General features: G+C 59.5%; 1 protein-coding gene across 1 annotated transcript in view; it reads right to left on the bottom strand.

Moving 5' to 3' along the window:
- Positions 1 to 12,982: 12,982 nt before the first annotated feature.
- The window catches only part of IDO2 (indoleamine 2,3-dioxygenase 2), a 7,655-nt gene continuing 1,738 nt past the window's right edge, over positions 12,983 to 18,899 (bottom strand). Inside the window, exons 3-10 of the mRNA XM_026863039.1 lie at positions 18,449 to 18,568; positions 18,145 to 18,263; positions 17,808 to 17,822; positions 17,259 to 17,358; positions 16,909 to 17,026; positions 16,392 to 16,443; positions 14,554 to 14,702; positions 12,983 to 13,933 (exon numbers count right to left, since the gene is read on the bottom strand). Coding sequence (XP_026718840.1) covers positions 13,569 to 13,933; positions 14,554 to 14,702; positions 16,392 to 16,443; positions 16,909 to 17,026; positions 17,259 to 17,358; positions 17,808 to 17,822; positions 18,145 to 18,263; positions 18,449 to 18,568 — 1,038 coding nt within the window. The 3' untranslated portion in view covers positions 12,983 to 13,568. The remainder of the gene's footprint in view (positions 13,934 to 14,553; positions 14,703 to 16,391; positions 16,444 to 16,908; positions 17,027 to 17,258; positions 17,359 to 17,807; positions 17,823 to 18,144; positions 18,264 to 18,448; positions 18,569 to 18,899) is intronic.

The following is an 18,899-nucleotide window of genomic DNA, read 5'->3' as shown; positions in this document are numbered from 1 at the left end:
TTTCCATGGTTGTTGTTTCTCTAATAGAGCATCTAGCAGCACTTATCCCCGGTCTCACGGCAGGACACTGTGCCCTTTGCTTACAAGACCCGAGAGCTCAACCTGGCCACATGTGTTCCCCGTGACCTGTCCCTCGGTCCCAGCTCAGGGGTGCAGTGCAGTGGGATGTATTTTAATGGTGGTTCTGCTGCAGCTCAGTTGCTGGAAAGTAGAACCATGTCTCAGACAATCTAGCTCACACAGCTGCCTGCCTAAAAAATGGAAAGCAAGCTATTGGTTTTCAGACAACAAAGGGGAAAAAGTTTGCACTGTGTTTATTTAATACTTTTCTTTATCCTACCTATGAAAACTAAATTAGATGCTGGCTTCTGGGCTGCTAAGACAGGCCTTGTTCCATCAGCCATAGCCTGCACACGTTAGTTCTGTGCTCCAGCCTCCTGCAGCCCGGGCCAGCAAGAGTATTTTTATTAACGTCTGTCACTCAGCCGCAACCAGGGGCTCCCGGGATCTCCCCACAGGGCTTCCTCCACCCCGTCCCTCGTCTCCTTCACCCGTAACCTGAGTTCGGTGGGAAAACCGGCAGCGGGCAGTGAGAGCTGCACTGGTCCTGCAGCTTCTGCGAGGGGACCTCTGCAGCTCTCCTGACATTTTAAGAGCACCGCTGGCTGCTGGCAAATCAAAGAAAATAATCAATTTTCATGGTGTGAGTTCAGTAAGAGGAGTTGGTGCAGGGTTGGTGCTGGCTGATCCGGCAGCCATGTCCCTGCGGGCAGGTCGGTGTCACCAAGGGTGCAGGGCGGGCTGCTGTCCTGAGCACGGGGGGCTGTGGCCTTTGGGACGACGAGGAGGAGGAGGGAGCTCTGCAGAGCATCGCCGTCCTGCGCTGGCCCAGGGAACATATTGAAGCCGCCTGGCTGTGAGTGCTGCCACCCAGCATCGCTCTGCACAGGGAGACCATATAAGAGTAAAGTTTGTGGTATTACAGATAATGAATGTCTCCTCATTTCTCATAAATTCTCTGATAGATGTACGATCACTGAGTTAATAATACAGTGCAGGACACAATGACTAGCCAGCTACAGTAAGTAAATCATGCCTGTTAAGAAACAGAACAGAAACAGAAACTTCTGGCGCTTTTAAAAGCCCTTTTTAAGAAGCCCTGCACTCAGCAAAGCTGCGCTGAGGACACATCAGCTCCTGGTGTGTAACGGCTGCTGTCGGGGGGCTGGAGAGGCCGGCGATGGGGGGAGGCTGGCTGACCAAGGAAGCCACGGGTGGCTTCTCCCAATGCTTGAGGCTTCCCAGCACCGTCTCGCAAAGGGAAACTCGCTGGGGCGCTCCCCACTTGTCGTGGGAGGTAGGTACTGGGGAGGCGGGTGGCAGGTTGCCAGGCGGAGCGTGCGGTACGGCTGGAAGCCTTGTTAAAGCCGAGCCTGCCCAGCAGCGGGCTGGGCAGAAGGAGCCGGGTTTGCCGGGGCCCAGCTGGTCATGGCCGGGGGCCGGGGTGACCCCGCAGCGGGTGGGTCCTGCAGTGGGTGCCCTCTGTCCTGACATGGCACCAAACCATCGGCCTGCAGACCTGCTCCCCCTGTCCTGATATTTCCATGGGAGCCAGGGAAAGTATTTTGATATCCTGACTTCAGCATCTTCCTCCCGGGTCAGCAAGGCTGAGCACGGCAATGAAAGTTTAGACTTTCAAGCACGAACAACCTTTTTCTTTCTTCGCTGAATTTCCTGTTTGATCTTCCTGAAGGTCCCCGAGTACCCGGTGCTGGAGAAGGGCGAAGGCAGAGCCGGCTCCAGTTGTCAGACAGCTCATTGTCTGGTGCCGAGGGGACAGGCTCACGGGAAATCCTGCCTTGGGGCTGGGACGCGGGGCTGGCTCTGGTCATTGTCACAGCCCAGCCAGCGGGCGACAGTACCAGACACACGTCCCGGCGCCCAAGTGCCCCCTCGTCACGGCTCTAATCTCTGCTGAGCCGCTTCCTCTGCTGCAGGAGGGGTGCAGACAGGATGCCTGTCTTTGTGCTGCTCTGGCTCCTGGGGGCCTTGGTGCCCCCCATCGCCCCCGGAGCCGCCCGGGCTGCCGCCCAGGGCTGTGTACAGGGGTCGGCACCACATCTGGAGCCAGATGTGCAAAACGGCCCACCAGGGCCTCCTGCGGGGCTCAGGGAGCACTGTGGGGCGGAGGGGGGTCATGGTGCCTGGAAGGGCTGCGAGGGTGCAGAGGAGACTGGGGTCTCGGCTGTGGGGCTGGTGGTTCTGCCTGGAACCACGACGGGCGCGGGGGACAGCCTGGGCGAGCCCCATGCAAGGCTGAGACTCTGTGAGTGGGGCAGCGTGGCCAGGAAACCAACACAGGGGCCGTGTGGGGCTGCGAGGGGGTTCCAGCAGCAAAGCACCTTCACGCCAGTGCGCTCTGTCTGGAACCTGGTTTTGACCTGCAGCTGCTGCTGGTTTGCCTGCTTTGGGTGAGTGGCTGGTAGCCATGAGGCCATTCCCCAGCTCTGGGCACCGGCAGCGACCAGCCCCTCACGCTTTTGGGGCAGCTGTCAGTTCTGATTTGCAAAAGGCAGTGCTGGTTTGTGATCCTCCCAGAAGGAAATTAAAGAGCATTTCCCTGGTGAGGAAAGAAGCACCCGCTTCGTGCCGAGGGAGCTGAGCTGCGTCAGAGGCACAGCCTTTGCTAGCAGAAAACCTGCATATTTAGTTCTCAGTTCCCCAATCCTGTGGCAAAGTGAAACAGGCGCGGGGCAGAGGCAGCTCCTGTCCCGGCCGTGTTTTGGGGAAGAGCCGTGTGTGTGTATTTGGTAGCAGCGCGCAGTCGAGGTTTGGGGACACGTAGCTGAGTAACGCTGGGAGAAGAAAACTGATAATCAGAGCTGAGGGAAACACCCAGCCTGCACCCATGGAGATTTATCAGGAAAACAACCCATATGTAAATTGTGTGGGAGATTAGCTTGAATCTGTGGTGTTACCAGCCTTGTAGTTCATTCCTCCAGGAACAAAGGAGTTCCTTGGAGAAAACAGATGGTGTTTGCCTCCCATCACCCTCTCCCGTGGCCTGACAGCTCTCGCTGTGTGGTTGTTAGAAAAGCAATTTCTGGGATCCTCCTCCCGCCACTGGGGGGGCACAACAGCCCCAATCCTCTGCAGGGCGCTGCCCTCCCCTGCCCTTCCCTGCCCACCGCAGCAGCGGCCGGCTGGGTTGCCAGGGCTGATGGATGCCTACATGTTTTGGGGGGGTTTTGCATGCTGAGGCCCTGCTGCAGATCCCCTCAGGGTGTCCCGGGGGCTGTCCGTGCCCCCGCCGCTCTGGGGGACGGGAGCTGGGCTGCACAGGGTCCCACGGGTTTGCACGGGTTTGAGACTGAGACCTGCGTGGCCGCAGGAGCCAGGCTTGGGCTGTTCCAGGGTTATGGCAGGTGACTGAACTTCTGCCAGTGGTTGTTTTCCCCAGCAAACTGCAGCCGACACGTCAGCTGCCACTGGGGAGAGTGACAGCGGGGCTGTAGAGCCTGTCTCCGGGACGGCGGCGGCACCGGCAGTTTCGGGTACCAGGCCGGTGTCACCAGGCCCAGCTGAGCCCCGTGCCGGTGTCACCAGCCCCAGCTGAGCCCCGTGCCGGTGTGGCCAGCCCCAGCTGAGCCCCGTGCCAGTGTCACCCGCCCTAGCTGAGCCCTGTACCATGCTGGGCAGAGCCGGGCCGGGAGGCTCCCATGTTCCCCGAACCACAGAGACTGTGGCAGGACATGGACCCGCTCTGCAGGGCCCCAGAGGGGGAACCCCCAACGCTCCGAGCTGCGGCCCACAACAGTCACAGAATCACAGAATCATAAAGGTTGGAAAAGACCTTGAAGCTCATCTAGACTCGTTTAGCTCTTACAGTGGTGCCTTCTAGATGTTTCCCAACAATCACGTTGCCTAATTGTTATAATCTAAGTGACTGATGCCTTGTTTATGAGGGAGCCTTGTCTTTGTTCTCGAGATCTGCCCTTGAATCCCTGTCAAGTGTCAGAGCTGGTTTATGGGTATTTCAGTCTGTCTGCATCAGGTTATTTATGCAGGCAGTTCAAACAAAAAGGAACAGTTTTAGAACTGCAGGCTAATTTCAGTTCTGTGTGGGAGGGGAGGAAAGGGGAGAGGGATGATGCTGTGTGGATGTATATAGGTATAGGAAAAGGCGCCTCACAGCCCCTCTGACAGACCCAGCTCATCAGCAAACTGCTAATTGAGAGTGTGAGCTGTGGCTGCTCCTGCTCTGATCCCTCAGAGGTTCCGTGTCAGACTAGAAACCAGCCCGGTCTGCAGTTCCTGCTCTGAAGTTGTTGGCATTTGCCTGGGAGAAGTAGATCAGATTTGTCTCCATGTCTCTGTCAGGAGAGGAATCAGCTGGTCATGAGGGTTTGTCTGAGACTCACCAAGTGCAGCGGGCACCAGCACCGATGCCAGCCGCCCCTCCGCCATGGGGGTGATGTCCGGGCAGAGAACGGCCCCCGAGCTGCCCGTTAGGTCTTGTCAGCCAGACCGCTTGGCTACGAATCTTCACGTAGGCTACACTCTATATTTAATAGGTGAAATTGTTGAACGTGCACTGCGGGGTCCTTCCTGCAGGTCACGGAGCTGCAAAGCCTGGTCCGAGCCCACCGACAAGCGTGGTGATGGGTTTCTTGCGGGGGCTGGGGAGCCCTGGACATGCTCAGCTGGGGGCTGTTCATTTCTCTGCCTTCGAGCCACTGCTCCGGGGGCCAGAGCAGTGCCCCGAGCTGGCTGTTCAGCACCCAAGGTGTTTTAGAGACGGATAGGAGAGCCCTCAGCTCTTTTCTCTCTTACATAAGAAACCCTGAAAAGTAAATGGGTCAGAACAGGCGTTTTCAATCTTGCTGGCGTCCTGCCCAGCCTGGCATCGGCGCTTCCACAGCCCCGCCACAGCGGCCGACGGCTGCGGCGGGTAATTAATGTGCCAAAACACCAGCGTGGGGCTGCGTGCTTCCTCCGTAACGCATGAAAGGGCCGTTTAGTTGGAGAACACCGGGTAAAACAGCTCTCGTGTGGGTTGTCTGCCGCGGCTCGGGATGCACTCGAGCGCCTGGATTGCTCTGAGCTGATCGTGTTTGCTCCACGAAAGCATCGAGGAGGAAGAGCTGAGCGATGCCGTGTGCCTGCGGGAGCAGCGCTGGGAGGACAGTGCAGGTTCTGCCCCTGCAGTGACCAGGGAAAAGGGAAAGGGGGATCCCAGGCCCCAAGGTTTGGCATCATCGTGGGGGGGGTGGTCGCTGCTGCTCCTTAAATCACAAGTTGCTGTTTGACCGGTGCCCACGAGCGGCCGAGCTTTGGGCAGCTTGGTGCAGGGGGGGGCTGGGGGAGCCGAGGATGCTGCAGGGACACACCGGGAGCTCCGCACCCGCCGCGCTGACGTGAGGAGTGAAGGAAAATAAAATACGTTGTGTATCAGTAAACAGTGACGAGCGTGATGGCAAGTTGACGAGGGTGGTGAGCTCGTCTCCAAAACCCTCTCCATGCAGAAAGCTGAGTCAGTTCCGGCCACGATGAGGTTCATGGAAGGAGCATTTCCCCACGCTGTTTAGGGAAATCTGACGGAGAACGTAAACAAAGTCCAGCAGATATCTGCCCCCAAAACCCTGCCCTCCACGGGTCTCTCCTCACAGCACCAGCTGGAGAAAAGGGTCCTGGCAGCGGAGGGGCAGCGTTTGCCTCCTCACAGGCTGGGCTGCACCCACAAACAGGGACGGCATGAGGTGGGTGGGAGCTGCCCCAAGGGAGGATGCTCAGGGGGGACACCTGCACCCCTTCTACCATCCACCCCCAGAGCTCCAGGGTCAACATGCCCGGCCCTGGCATCGCCGCCTGCGCGCAGCAGCAACAGCTCCGCGATGCTCTCACAGGTGCCCTGTTTGGCCAGCACGTAGGTAAACACCAAGTCTCTAGTTCAGCTAATTAATTGGGAAGAAAAAGGATTAATAGCCTTGCTACCCGCTCTTGGCCTTGCAGGGATGGTGTCCTGACTCACCCTGTCTGCTCCTGGGGCATCCCACCACGAGCAGACCGTGCCCCACGTCTCCGCAGTGAAATAGTTTCCTCGGGGAGTTCTCCCCCCAGGGCCACGGGGCTCCTGTCTGTTGAGGAAATGTCTTTGATCAGTAGAAATTAAACCAGAAAAATATTTTCCATTTGTGTCAGGATATAAATGGCTCAAGCCAGGCGTGATTGATTGCTGAAAAAAATCAGAGCAACCCTGGTGCCGTTTCGGAAGGCTTCCTACTGTTCTTGCGTACAGTAAACACAGAATATATTTAGCAGCAGAGCCCAGCATGAGACAGCCTCTTACTGCAATAATAGCAGTGCCTTGTCTTTTTTTCCTTTTTTTTTTTTTTTCTTTTTTCTAAGCAATCGGTTTGACAGAGCTCTGGGCATACGGATTGCTCACGGGCTCACCGTGCCTGCCAGGAGCGCTGCTCGCTGTGTTTGTCCTTGTGTCCCCGGTCTGGCAGCCGCGGGCAGCGGTGACTGACTCTGCAAACAGGCGTTGGGCGGCTGCCGCGCTTCCTCCGCACAGCACCGGCGACACATCCCTGGTGTCACCTGGCTCCTGGCGTGAGAGACCATCGGTCCACGCCCTCGCTGCCCTCCTCAGCCCGCACCCCGCGGCCCAGCTCTCCTGGGCAGGAAAGGTTGGCAGAAGCGGGCTCTGCCCCCCCATCCTAAAACCAGAGCCCAGCGGAGCTGGGGTAGGAGGAGAGCTAAAGGAGGGGGCTGTTGGTTTATTGCAGATCTTTGTGTCAGATGCTCCAGCCAGCACCAACTGTCCTAGACACATTCTCTTGGTATTATACATGCAAATAATGCCCATGATTTACTTATTGGAAAACCCCATATTTCATAATAATGCATTTTCTTCATGGTATTTGTTATTCAGATTACTCTAGCACATTGTCATAAACCAGGAACCCGCTGTGCTCGTCTCCAAGTAAATACATTTTATGAACAGGAAAGTGATTTTTGCCGTGTCCCAGGAACCCATAAAGCCCCGGCTGCCAGCTGAGACGCTCGCTGCGGGCCATGGGGGCTGCAGCCGCCGCATGCAGTTGCTGCCGTGTTCATAATCCTAAAAGCAGGTCAAAGACCATTGTCAAGGCCCACCTCTGGCTTGTTTCTAAATTGTTCTTGCTCCATGCGATGCTATTTTTATTTTAATGCTAATGTTTTGGTCTCTGGTTCCTTTTATTTCCAAACAGCATTAACAGTGCCGCAGTTTATGAATGCTGGCCGTACATCGGGGATTTCAGGGCTTGAAATAAAGCCCTTTCCCAGCGCTCCCCCTGCTCATCCTTCCATCTGGTGACTCGCTTTTGCACTGGAGCCGTTTCCCAGCACGGACCGTCCATGGGAAAACTTCACCAGCATTTCCCCGACACCGCCTGCACTGTGCTTTGAGCTTCCCAGTGCTCAGACAGCTGAGCTGCGTGGGGCAGCCCCAGGTGCGCGGCCCCGTCTCCTCTCCCAGCGCCGCTGCAGTGCTGACACCGCACCGGAGCAGATCAGACGCTGCGGTGATGGGCTGGCAAAGGAGAGGAGAGGTGATGGGCTGGCAAAGGAGAGGAGAGCACTGGGGCTCAGCTGCAGGAGGGGAGGGGTGATGCAGCCTGTGCAGATGGAGCGGAGCAGAGCAGGCGAAGGGTCCTCGTGTCGTTAGCAGACAGCGTAGAGACGTTTGCCTGCCTGGTCTAAACGAGGTCTAAAGCTAAACTGCAGGAGAAATCCAGAGATTTACTGAAGGTCACACAGGGAGCATAAACAAACCCATTCCTTCCCGGACAGAGGGTTCCTCCGGGGCCTGGGGTGGCAGGTCCCAGGGACACCTGGGCAAAGCGCGTAGGGAATGGCGTGATGTGGTCGGTAGAACAGGATGACGCCAACGGCGGAATTAAAACAATGTTGGCAAGACATCTGTGGCTGCCTCGGGGTGCTGTGCCGGCATGTCCCCAGCACAGTGGTGCCGGTGGCCCCGGGCTGGGACAGCCCCGCGTCCATCATCCCTGCAGCGATGGCTTTTCAATCAGTTCCTCACTCCCCTTCCATATTAGGCTCCTCTCTCCTCCTTCTGTGCCGTAATTAGCACTTTTTGGCCTGAGCCATGTCCTTTAATCATATCTGGACTGCAGTCTCTCCTGCCAAGGTGAGTAATTCCCTGGGCAGAGCAGAAGCCCTGCGCATTCCTTGTGCTCTTGCCAGGTCGAGTGTTGGGAGGGATTTGGTGCCCCAGGCATGCACCGGTGCAGCGTCAGGTCTCAGGCAAGCAGCAGCACCAGAAAGAAAATGAAGGCAATTATTTCCTGTGCCCTCCTGTCCCTCCCAAGGGGGAATTACAAAGGAAACTCAGTTGTTAGTAATAAATTGCTTTGAGACCTGTGGCCGACCTGTGCAGGAGAGGAGAGCCCAACTAGGGGACAAGTATCTGTCTGGAGACGTTGTCACGGCGGGTACGTGCCCACCACAGTCACTGCGGGGCCGCGGGCCCAGGTGTCCGTGCCCGGAGCAGCGTGCCGAGCCGGGACAGTCAGTGGCTGCTCCCACAGGGACCCACTGGTGGGCTGTGGGGGTGCCCCAGCCGCCGTCCCCCCACAAGAGCCCTGGGACGGTCCCTGACCACGCACAGGGACAGCTGGTGTGCCAGCGAAGTGGGAGCTGGGGGGTTGCTCTGAGATAATCTTGCCAGTGGATGGAGAAAAACGGGGATAAAAAATGAGCAATTCTGGCACAGATGGGGAACGCGTGGAGAGGAACAGACACGCTGGCGGCTGGAGCGGGCGGTGGAGATGGGACCTTCAGGGTTGTAACAGCAGCCAGGGGATCCCGAGACAGGGCTGCGGCCCTCCCGGGCACTTAAGGGATGTCGATCATGAAATGTTTTATAGCTTATGAGGAGCTAGTAAGGCAGCCAGGACTCAGATAATGGGGGATTTTAATTACTTGGATATTGATGGACATAATAAGTGTGCAGCAAACCACAAAGGGAAACCTGTGGCTAGAGGGGAGAGTGAGATTGATCTATGCACAGCATGTTAAATAACTTAAATTGTTCGGAGCCTCCTCTAGCCCCGGTTCCAGGAGCAGAGCCAAGTATGATAAATAAGGTCGGGGTTGGGAAGTGTCTAGAATCCAAATGTTTGTGTTCTTGTTCGATTTCAAATATTCACGAGAACAAAAGCGGTAGCAGGAGTCACAGCAAAGCGCTTGGTGGAGCCAGCTCAGGGGCTGTGGGACGCCCCGGGGAGCGCCGAGAGGCATCTCAGGAACGTTCGCACAGTGGTGGAAGGTGACCTGGGTGAGACCCGGGCGAGGAGAGGAGGGAACCAGAGGCTAAAGCAATCGAGGAGCAGGATGGAAAGTCTGAGCAAGCAGCGTGGGTGGGATGGCGGCCGCCGGGCTGGGCACGGCCCAGGGAGCGACAGCGGGGCGCGGGCAGGCTGGGGACCGCGCCGGGAGGGGACAGCAGCGGCGAGCGCTGTGGGGTGCTGGGCGCTGCCGGGGCTGCAGCGAGGGGCCCTGCCCTGGGAGATGACGTGAGCTACAGCCCAGAGCTGGGACACCCGTGCACCAGTGTCCCCCGCGCCACCCTCCCAGGGCCAGGGAAGATTTTGTCTGCGGGGGGCAGCCCCGGGACCCTGCAGACCCTCCTGCTGTCTGCCCTTGCCCAGGGGAGGCGGCGAGGCTGGGTCAGGGAGCCAGGGGCTGTTCCCTGGGCATGCCCCGGGGTGGGGTGGTGGGGACCCAACAGACCTCGCTGCAGGGCAACGCTTACGCCTCTGCCCCTGCTCGTGCACCACACGCGGGGCTTTAGGGAAGGGAAGCGTCGTCCCCCGGCTGGGTGGGAAGGGATTTGGGGATGAGGTGAGAGAGAGGCGCTGGGTGCCTGGGCTGCCGAGGAACAGGATGCAGCTCTTGGACAGATTTTTGTGTTGATGCCCAGCAGAGTTGTCTGGGGCTCTGGTCAGGTTTGGTGGCATCAAAGGTATCCCCAGGAGGGTCTCCTCCTGCCCCCCCATCCCCCAGGTGCGCACCAGGCTTCCTTCTCCATCACATGGGTCAGACAATCAGACTGTGGGAGAAAATGTCCACTTAATAAACGGAGTAACGAGGCATCAGGAAGGTGGACACCCCCCGCACGGGGCTGGGAGTGCCCTGCCAGGTGGCTCCCGAGCTGCAGGTTGGCAGGTTGCATCAGCGCTGCAGGGGCAGGGCCACTGTTTGCCGTGATAAGGGAGTTTTCTGTCTGGGTGGTGCTAATGTGGGTCTGCAGCTGCTGGTCTGGTTGTGGCCGAGGGCCACGACATCCCCCTTGGTTTTGCATCAGCTCCCCAGCTGGCATCCGTCCTGGCTGACCCAGTGGATGCTGCTGGGCTCAGGGGTTGGTACAAAATCCCGCGTGGAGCCTGGGCAGAAATGAGCTTAACTCTGCCCGTCCCACTGCAGGCAGCAGCGCCGGGTGCCTCGGGCATCCCACGGGCTCTGGTTGTCCCAGGCAGGGTCGGGGCTGGGGCTGGGGCTGGGCACAGCCCTTCCCAAACTCCCTTTGCTCTTCGCATCCCCCTCAGCGGCAGAAGGACCGAGCTGCCCTGTGTGTCCCGGGCTGCCCCTGCGCTGAAACGAGCCCTTCAGGGCCGAGCTCAGGCTGCGGGCAGCGCCAAACTAATGCTGAGCACCGGGTTATTCTCAAACGCCTTGTGGTGTTTTGAGGCGCAGGCATAAATTATTTAAATGCAACGTGCTGCCAGTCGTAATGCACCCGAGACCTTCGACGGCTGCGTCTTGTGATCAGTATTAGACAGCAGTGGTTTGGAAGCAGAGAAAGCAAAGCTCTCGTGAAGCAGCCGAGCCGGCCCGGCGGCAGAGGAGGCGGCAGGGCCTGCGCCCCGCTGCGCCTCGCCGCCTGGCTGCTGTGAGCGCCCAGGATCTGTCCAGGGGCTGCACCCGCCGGCTGCGTGTGCTGCCGCTGGATGCGTCCACAGAGCATCTGGTGAACTCAAACGTGCCAGGCCCCTGCTTTGTGGTTTCCCAACCTGGGAGCGCCGTGGCCTGACTCTTTCTGTGCAGCTTTTGGGCACCTTCCTCATCCCCCAGAAGCAGAGTGTGGAAGGTGCAGGGTTCCCCCTCCCTCTCCCCCAGTTTCCCAGGTCCCTTTTCTCTTCCAAGGCAGCACGAATCCACCGCCGTCCCAGTGCGGCGCAGGGGTGGGTGTGCGGGGAAGGACCCTGGGCAGGAACAACCCCCCCCGGGGCCCATTGCCCCTTTCCTGGCCCCGGTATCGCTGCTGCCGGTGTGGATTTGGGCATTTCGCAGCGCGGGTGGAGTCCACATGTCCCCCCCCCCGCCAGCCTGCACCAGCTCCCTGCAAGTCCTGACTCCATTTTTCATTTAGCTGGAGTGAATTTTTTTTTGCCCCCTCTAAGTTTGCTGTTTCCCTGAAATGGTCTGAAATGTAATAGACCAAGGCAATCATCAGAATGAAATATTTCCTACATAAAATATGCAGCAGCTCTTCAGAAATGAAGATCAAGCGGAATGAGGGCTGCCAGACAAAGATTTAAAGATGCTGACATGTTCCCATAGGTTGTTTACTGAAGATATCTTCTCCTAAGCCCCAGTTTTAAGACTGCCTTCCAAAAGAGGGCACAAAATAAAATTTAGCAAGGAGCTTTAATAATTCAAGCTGCCGTGTGCCGAGCTTTTTGTTGCCCTTATGGGAACAAAGCCTCATTTCAAAGGACCTTGACTTTGTTCCGATAGTGCAGGAGAAGTGGCACTGCCAGAGCTATTTTTGCACCAAGGCACTGATTGGGTGTGAAACCTGTCTCTGGTGGCCCTGCCAGCAAAACCTGGGCAGGCAAAACACGCAGGCATATGGCCCGACTCCCTAAGGACGCCAATTCCAAGGAATTTGGGGGGTGATCTCTCACCGTAAAAGGGCATCTTGAGCATCTGGCTTTACAAAAAAAGCTTCAGCGCGGCTCCTGGCACAAAGATCTTCCCCCCCCTGCCCCCAGCACGGTGGAGCCCAGTCCCACGCCCTCGGGGGGTGCGGGGGGGCAGCGGGAGCCGAGCTGAGGGCCCGCTGCTGCTCCCGCGTGTCTGTGTCGCAGGAGCCGGACCCGCGGGGCCTGGCCTGAGCCTGGCGTCGGCCGCTGCGGGCCTGGGGGGGCCGTGGCTTTGGCCGAGGTGTTTCGCCCTCGCTGGCCCCTCGAGGAAACCGTATGTCCCCGCACCCCCTGCCACCGCACGGTGCTGCTCATCGAGGCCCATGAAGGGAAGCCTGTGCTGGCCCAAATGTTGCAGCTGTGCCCCCGTCGCCTCCCGAGCCCTTAATCAATCAGGAGCTGCCGTGAAGTTGGCGATGGAGGGTGAAACCTTGCGCCTGAGTGCGGCACCTCCAGAACACCAGCTCAACACCCCGCGCCTTCCCCGCACACTCTGCTCGCTTCTCTCCCCACTTTCCTCTCCCCGCTGAGTTTGAGCGACTTTGGCGTCGTTCCGGTGACTGGAGAGCTGGGGGGTGTCAGCAGCGTCCCCCGTGAGCCCGGGTGGTCCCGCTGCAGCGGCAGCGCCGTGAGATCTCGGAGCAGGGATCCCAGCAGACAAAAGTGTCTCACAGAAACGAGTAATTGTGAAAGACCAGGCGAGGCTCTGGCTTTCAGACTGGACTCCCGGTCGTTCCCAGCCCCGGTATCACAGCATCGGGCTGGCAGGTTCGATGAGCTGATGCTGTCGGGGACCCACGAGGGACCGAGAGCTGCGGGCATGGAGCAGACGCGCGTCGGGGCGGCAGAGTGAGGGACTGGGGGGTGTGGGGGGAGAGGAGCCATGTCGGGCTGCCAAAGGCTGTGGGGGGCAGCGGGAAGCCCCATATTGCGACTCTCTGCGCCCCGCAGCCCCCAACACTCACCGCCGCCCTCCCAGATCCCGGCCCCGGTTTGATTTTACCTGCCCCCCCCGCCCCGTTCCTCTGGTGCTCGGGAGCCCGTCTGCGGCGGGACCAAAGGCAGGTTTCTGCCGCCACCTCGCGATGGAGAAGGGGCATGTCGCGATGGGCCGCGGCTTCGCGACCGACACAGGGCCCGGCAGCGCGGCTGGCTGGGGGAATCGCTGCTTTATTAGGCCCTGTAACCCCCGCCGGGGGGGGTCGGGAGCGAGCCTGGGGGGTCCGGCAAGCAGCTCTCGGGAGGACACGGCTCTTCCTGGCGCCTTGAGAGGGTGCTGAGCCCATCCCGGAGCCGGGGGAGGGTGCTGAGCCCATCCCGGAGTCGGGGGAGGGTGCTGAGCCCATCCCAGAGCCGGGGGAGGGTGCTGAGCCCATCCCGGAGCTGCACGCAGCCTTTTGGGGGTGACCAGCAGCACCCTTCTCCTCCCTCGACAACCGCGTTCCTGTGTCCCAGGGGCGCGCGAGCGGGACGGGGGCTGCCAGAGGGGGTTTCGGCCGCTGCCAACACACACGGGAGACGTTGGGCCTCCTGCGGCCCTCTGAGCGGTGCCCTGCAAGCCCTGAGGGCAGGTCAGGCGCTGATCACCCCCTCCCTCGTGGTGTCCCTGACGCTCTTTAGGAAGCTGAAGATGTGGGACCCGCCGGTCCCTTTGGTCTCCAGCGCGGACGGGGGCTTCCCCGCGGCGGGGCCGTCGCCCGGCTCTGCCCGCCCGGCCTTGGCTTTGGCCGCCGCCACGGCGATGTACTTGGTGACGATGGTGATGTGGTAGGACCTGAAGTCTGCCAGGGCGCAGACGCAGCGGTTGAAAGCGGCGCGCAGCCGAGCGTCCCCCGAGGAGAGCACGTGCTGCCTCAGCGGCGGGGCGCGGCGGATCTCCTCCACGAAGGCTCTGTGCGGCGGCGGCATGTACTGCCTCATCCTGCGCAGGAAGGCGCCTGCGAAACACCGGCAAGGGGGGAAAATCAGCTGTGGGTGAGGGGGTCTGACACCCCGACACACAAAGAGCGGCCGGGCTGGAGCGCTGGTCTGCGGGGACCAGGAGTTGGCTGGTGCCCGCGCAGCCTCTGCCCTGCCCTCGCCGTTCTGCCTCGGTGCCTCCAGTTCATTGAGAAAGAAAACCCCGATTAGGTCGCTGCTGCATTGGGGTTGGTCTAAAGGCAGGTTTTAGCCCTTACTCAGCCTTTTGGCTTTGAGTTGGTTGTTGGGGTTTATTTTGCGATTAGAGTGGTTTTGCTAATTCCTGATAAATATATTCTGGTGTGGGACAGACTTTGTGTACTGGCAGGACGCTGACGGGCTCAGCTCCCCCCGCTCCGTGCCCATCCGCAACCTCAGGCAAAAAGTTGACACGCAAAAAGCAAAGTCTGTCCCCTCTGGGAATTTGTAGAGGTGAGGAAGTTCCTGCCAGAGCCTCGTTTACAGGCTTCCTCCCTAACGAGGTGGCAGAGCCTCGTCCCAGCCGGGCCCCACGAGGGCGAGAGGGGCGAGTGTCCTCTCTGCTTCGTTTTTCCCCCCCCCCTTACTTGCTTGGGAACAGGGACCGTGTGTGACTCACTGCTCTCCTCGCTGTGGCGAATCCCCAGGAGCTCATCGAAGGCGTGAAGGACGGTGCTCTGGGCCGCGCTCCCTCCCGAGTAGGCCAGGGGCTCATCGGACACCCCCTCGTAGACCAGACCCCCCGGCATGGCGGGGTTGTCCTTCCAGCTGCACAGGGAGACAGAGCAGTCAGGCTGGTATCGGGGGGCTGCAAGAAGGGGCCTGGGCTGGCATGACTGAGCAAAACCTCCCCGACCCTGCCCGCGGACCTCCTCCTCCTCCTCGCTCAGTGTCCTCAAACACGAGAGCAGCTCAGCAGACACCCCGCCGAGGTGCGTCACAAGGCCGTGGGTGCAGGGAGAGACCCTTAACTCTCCTTCGCCAGGGATCGCTGGGGCGCTCCGTGCAGTGGGGAGCACCCGTGGGGTGGCCCCATCTCCCGCTAGGGCCCTGGCCCCGGCAGCTGCCCCGTGGGTTTGGCAGATGCCAAGCTGCTCTGGGGCACTTCTCTGGGCAATAAGGGCAATAACTCCGTGACACACCGGAGTTCCTTAGGGGAGGCCGGGTTGCCGCGGCGGCAGGTGGAGTCGCCCAAATGCTCTTTCAAGCCCTTGAAGTTTGCACTTTGGGTTTTTCCCTGTTCTCGCTACTCTTGATGCCTTTAAAGAGAGCGCAGGACAGCCTGCCTTTATTTATTTCAGCAGAGCACGAGCCTATAATGTGATTTCCTCCCTCTCATAAAGCTGCTCGTCCTCGGCGAGCCCGGGAACCGGGCAGTGTCGGTGCCCCCCCCGTACACCATTAACTCACAGCCCCTGTCATCCGGCTTTATGTGCCTGTTGTGCAAAAATGGATAAATCCTCCCTCACAAATGGAAAGAGGAGTTATGATTTCGGAGAGATAATGTGCCTGGCACGAAAACATCTCTTGACCTTCTGAAGAATGCACCGCTTCATGAAGCTTTTGGTGCTGGCTGCTAAGGCTGTTTGAATGTTGGAGGAGATTTTGCACAAAATGCAGAGAAAATAGAATCATTATCAAATACCATAATATTTTTAGCTCTCCCAGGGATGTATTTATAGTAACCTTTACTAGTGGGAAGTTCTTATAAGCAGAAGGGAATTTAAAAGGCATGTTTTTCCAGGCTGATGACCATCAAGACAAGGTCAGCTTGGATAAAAAATGAGAGAAACCTAATCAGGATGCATGGAGCCTTTTGACTCAGGAATGCTGAGATATGCTGAGGAGAAATAAAAATAGAACCCCCTGAGAAGCCCGGGAGCAGAGCAGTGGGGATGCTCGGAGCCCCGCAGGGAAGAGGAGGGACAGCAAACCCACAACGCCGGGCTCTCCTGCCGAGATTCTGCTTTGCCTGTGTCGGTATTTGGGTGGGATTGGGGTTTTTAAGTAATGGGATTGTAATGGGGTAACAGCAAGAGGCTTGTTATAGATGTTTCCTTAACATGCAGAGGGAAGAGACCCCACTCGGGTTTGTAGCTTTTTGTGTACAGCATGCGAAGTAAAGAGGAATTAGTCTTCTGTCAAAACCGCTCGGGCCGAGAGCAGGAATGATTCATTTCTGCACAACTGCGGCTCTTGTGGTGCAGAGAGCGCGCGGGGCTGAGCTGGAGCGCGGGACGGAGACACAGACCCCAGCCCTTGTCCTCTGGCTCCGCACGGGCGGATCAAGCACCTGGGAACTCCCTCGGGAGAGGGACAGCACCGTGTCACCCGTGGGGGCCCCGGACACGGCGCCGGTTCCCACCCTGAGCTGCCCCGTCCCAGCGCATCCCCTGCTGCCCTCGGCCCCCAGAGCTGCTGACGCGGTGGCTTTGGAGGGAAACGCGCCGCACTTACCCAGAGAGAAAGATCCGGATCACAGCGTAAAATACTGCTGGATCCACAAAGTCTAGGAGGAAATCAGACCGTAGGTGTTACCTCGGGCAAAAGGCAGTTAGTGCCCTCCACCCCGGCGCTCCCCGTGGGGCAGCGCTCCCCCCGCAGCCAAACTGACCCAACCCGAGCTCCAGGAAGGACCCGGCCGGAGGGGCCGGTGCACTGCAGGGGGCTGGTGACCTGTCCCTGCGGGGGGCTTCCCCCAGCCGGGCTCCTCGGGCACAGCATCGCAGCTCAGAGCTGCTCAGCCCAACAACCCCCCACGCGTTACCCCAGGCCCGTTTGTGTGCTCAGACACCAGGTACCATCCCGGGAGCACTGAGCTCCCCTCAATTTCTCCCACCTCCTCCCGCTCCAGCCCTCCCGAGATGCTTTACAGGCCAAGTGTGTGCGTGTTTATGCTAATGGAATCTGATGATCTCGAGCGTGCCCAGCGGCATGAGGGCACAAGCTGCCTCCAGCTGAAGGCTGCTGGTACCATGCATCCGGGCCAACGCCTTGGTCATGTCCCCGATGGCCTCCGCCAGCTCCTGCAGGGCCTTGTGCAGCGTCTCGTGGTCGAGCTGCAGGATGGCATGAATGGCCTGAACAATGGCCTGTGAGAGGAGAGGAGGAGGAGGAGGAGGAGGAGGAAGAGGAAGAGGATGAAGGGTTGCAGAGGCAGGGATGTCTGCGTACAGCAGCTCTGAACACCCGCTGCCACTGACGCCAGCTCTGCCCCTTCCCCCAGCCCCTGAGCAAGCGTGTGGGGGTCGGGTACCCCCGGGGGTGCCTGAGGGCACTTTCTGGGTGAGCAAAGAGCCACAGGGCACGGCAGCGCCCTCCTACCTTAATCCCAGGCACAGCTGCCTTCTCAACCAGGAGGGTGACAAGGATGAAGCCTCGCAGGCTCTCTGCCCCCGGCAGCGAGATGATGGTGTCCAGGTTCCTGTGGAGTGGCCACACGGGGGTCACAAGGGCTCTCGCTCAGGGTTTCCCCACGCAGCCCAGGGCCCGGTGAGCCGTTGGAGCAAAACCCTCCCGGCTGCAAGAGCCTCTTCTCTGCACCCCCGGTGGAGATGAGCTGGCACAGAGCAAAAGGGGTGAGGGGCTGCGTGGGCCTGAGGGATCTGCGACCCTCCCCACACACTCACTGGATAAAAGCCTGGCCCATGAGAGCCGGGCTCTGTGTGGACTAGAGCAGCCCACGGTTCAGCCACGGTCACGCTTTGCTGTTGTTGCAGTGGCATTTGCGTGCCAAAGACTGAGCTGGTTTTGTTGTGCTCCTACATCAGGAGACAGGTTCAACCTAAGCAGAGCCCTGCAGTGTTGCAGTGCCAAGCCAATTCAAACAAAACTACTACTGTAAGAAAATAAATAAGCATCTTAAATACTTACTCGATTTCCAGAGACCTGAAGGCATTCCAGTTATTGCCAGCAAACGCACAAAAAAAGGAGAGAGAAAGAGAGACGTTATAGGTTGTCTCAGCAAGGGGCTGTGCTGGGGGGGGGTGGATGAGCTCACGGCCCGAGGGCAGCCGGTTCCCCGCGGGCGCCTGTGTCTGCACCCGTGACAGCCCCCCAGGTACGGTGGGTTTCGGTGGGTTTTGGCAGAACAGGAGCGGTTTGGGGACCGTTTGTCTCCGTTGTGCTGGACGGGACCTGCTGAGGCTCATCGCTGTTGCCCTGACCGTGGGAAGAGCCACGCTGGGCCCAGCTGCGATCGCCCGTTTACCCGTCGGGGTCCTTCCTCCTCCAGTTGGCCAACACAAAGTCCGCGTGGCAGAGGATGGGGGGAAGCCCGAGGGCCTGTGAGACCTCCCAGAAGGGGACAGCGAGATTTTGGGGCAGGACCTGAGGGGCACAAAGCAGGAGAAGATGGGGACACTGTCAGGCTGGTGAACGGTGCCTGTCTATGGGGCAGGAGGGGTCACGCTCCTGCTGCTGCCTCAGGAAAGAGGCTGCTCCCGCGGGATGAGCCCCAGGGGAGCGGCACCAGCCCCTGGAGCCCACGTGAAGCAGCTGCAGGTTGCTTTTACCTTCACGGTGCCCTCCTCACCCTCCTGCCAGAGGTAGCCCATGGTGATGAAGCTGAGCACCAGGTGCGCCAAGTGCAGCTCCTCGCGCCCTCGGAGGTGCCGGGCGCTCAGCTGCGGCATCTGCCAGGGAGAGCCTCGGGAGCGAGGGGCACGGCAGGCGATGCCGAGGGCCCCCGCAGCAGGGGCTGCCCCAGCAGCAGGGGGACACCCTCCTCCTGCCTCTCCTCGCCCTCGCCCCGCAGCCCTCCGTTCCCTCCCACACCTGCAGGATTTCCTACAGTAAACCATGGGATTTTACTCCAAAAGGTGAGAGCAGCTGATCCCTGTGTGCCGGGGGGTCCGGCAGGGCCAGGGGGCTCGTGGAGTCCTGGGGTCCTCGGTGTGGAGCGTGGCCGGGACGAGCTGTGGCTCTTTTGACACCGAGGGTGGGTCCACGCTGCCCTCGCTGTGC

This window comes from Athene cunicularia (genome assembly GCF_003259725.1).
Source record: "Athene cunicularia isolate RWA chromosome 22 unlocalized genomic scaffold, athCun1 chr22_part1, whole genome shotgun sequence".
In the NCBI taxonomy this organism is placed as follows: Eukaryota; Metazoa; Chordata; class Aves; order Strigiformes; family Strigidae; genus Athene; species Athene cunicularia.
This window is presented reverse-complemented; position numbering and strand designations above follow the sequence as displayed.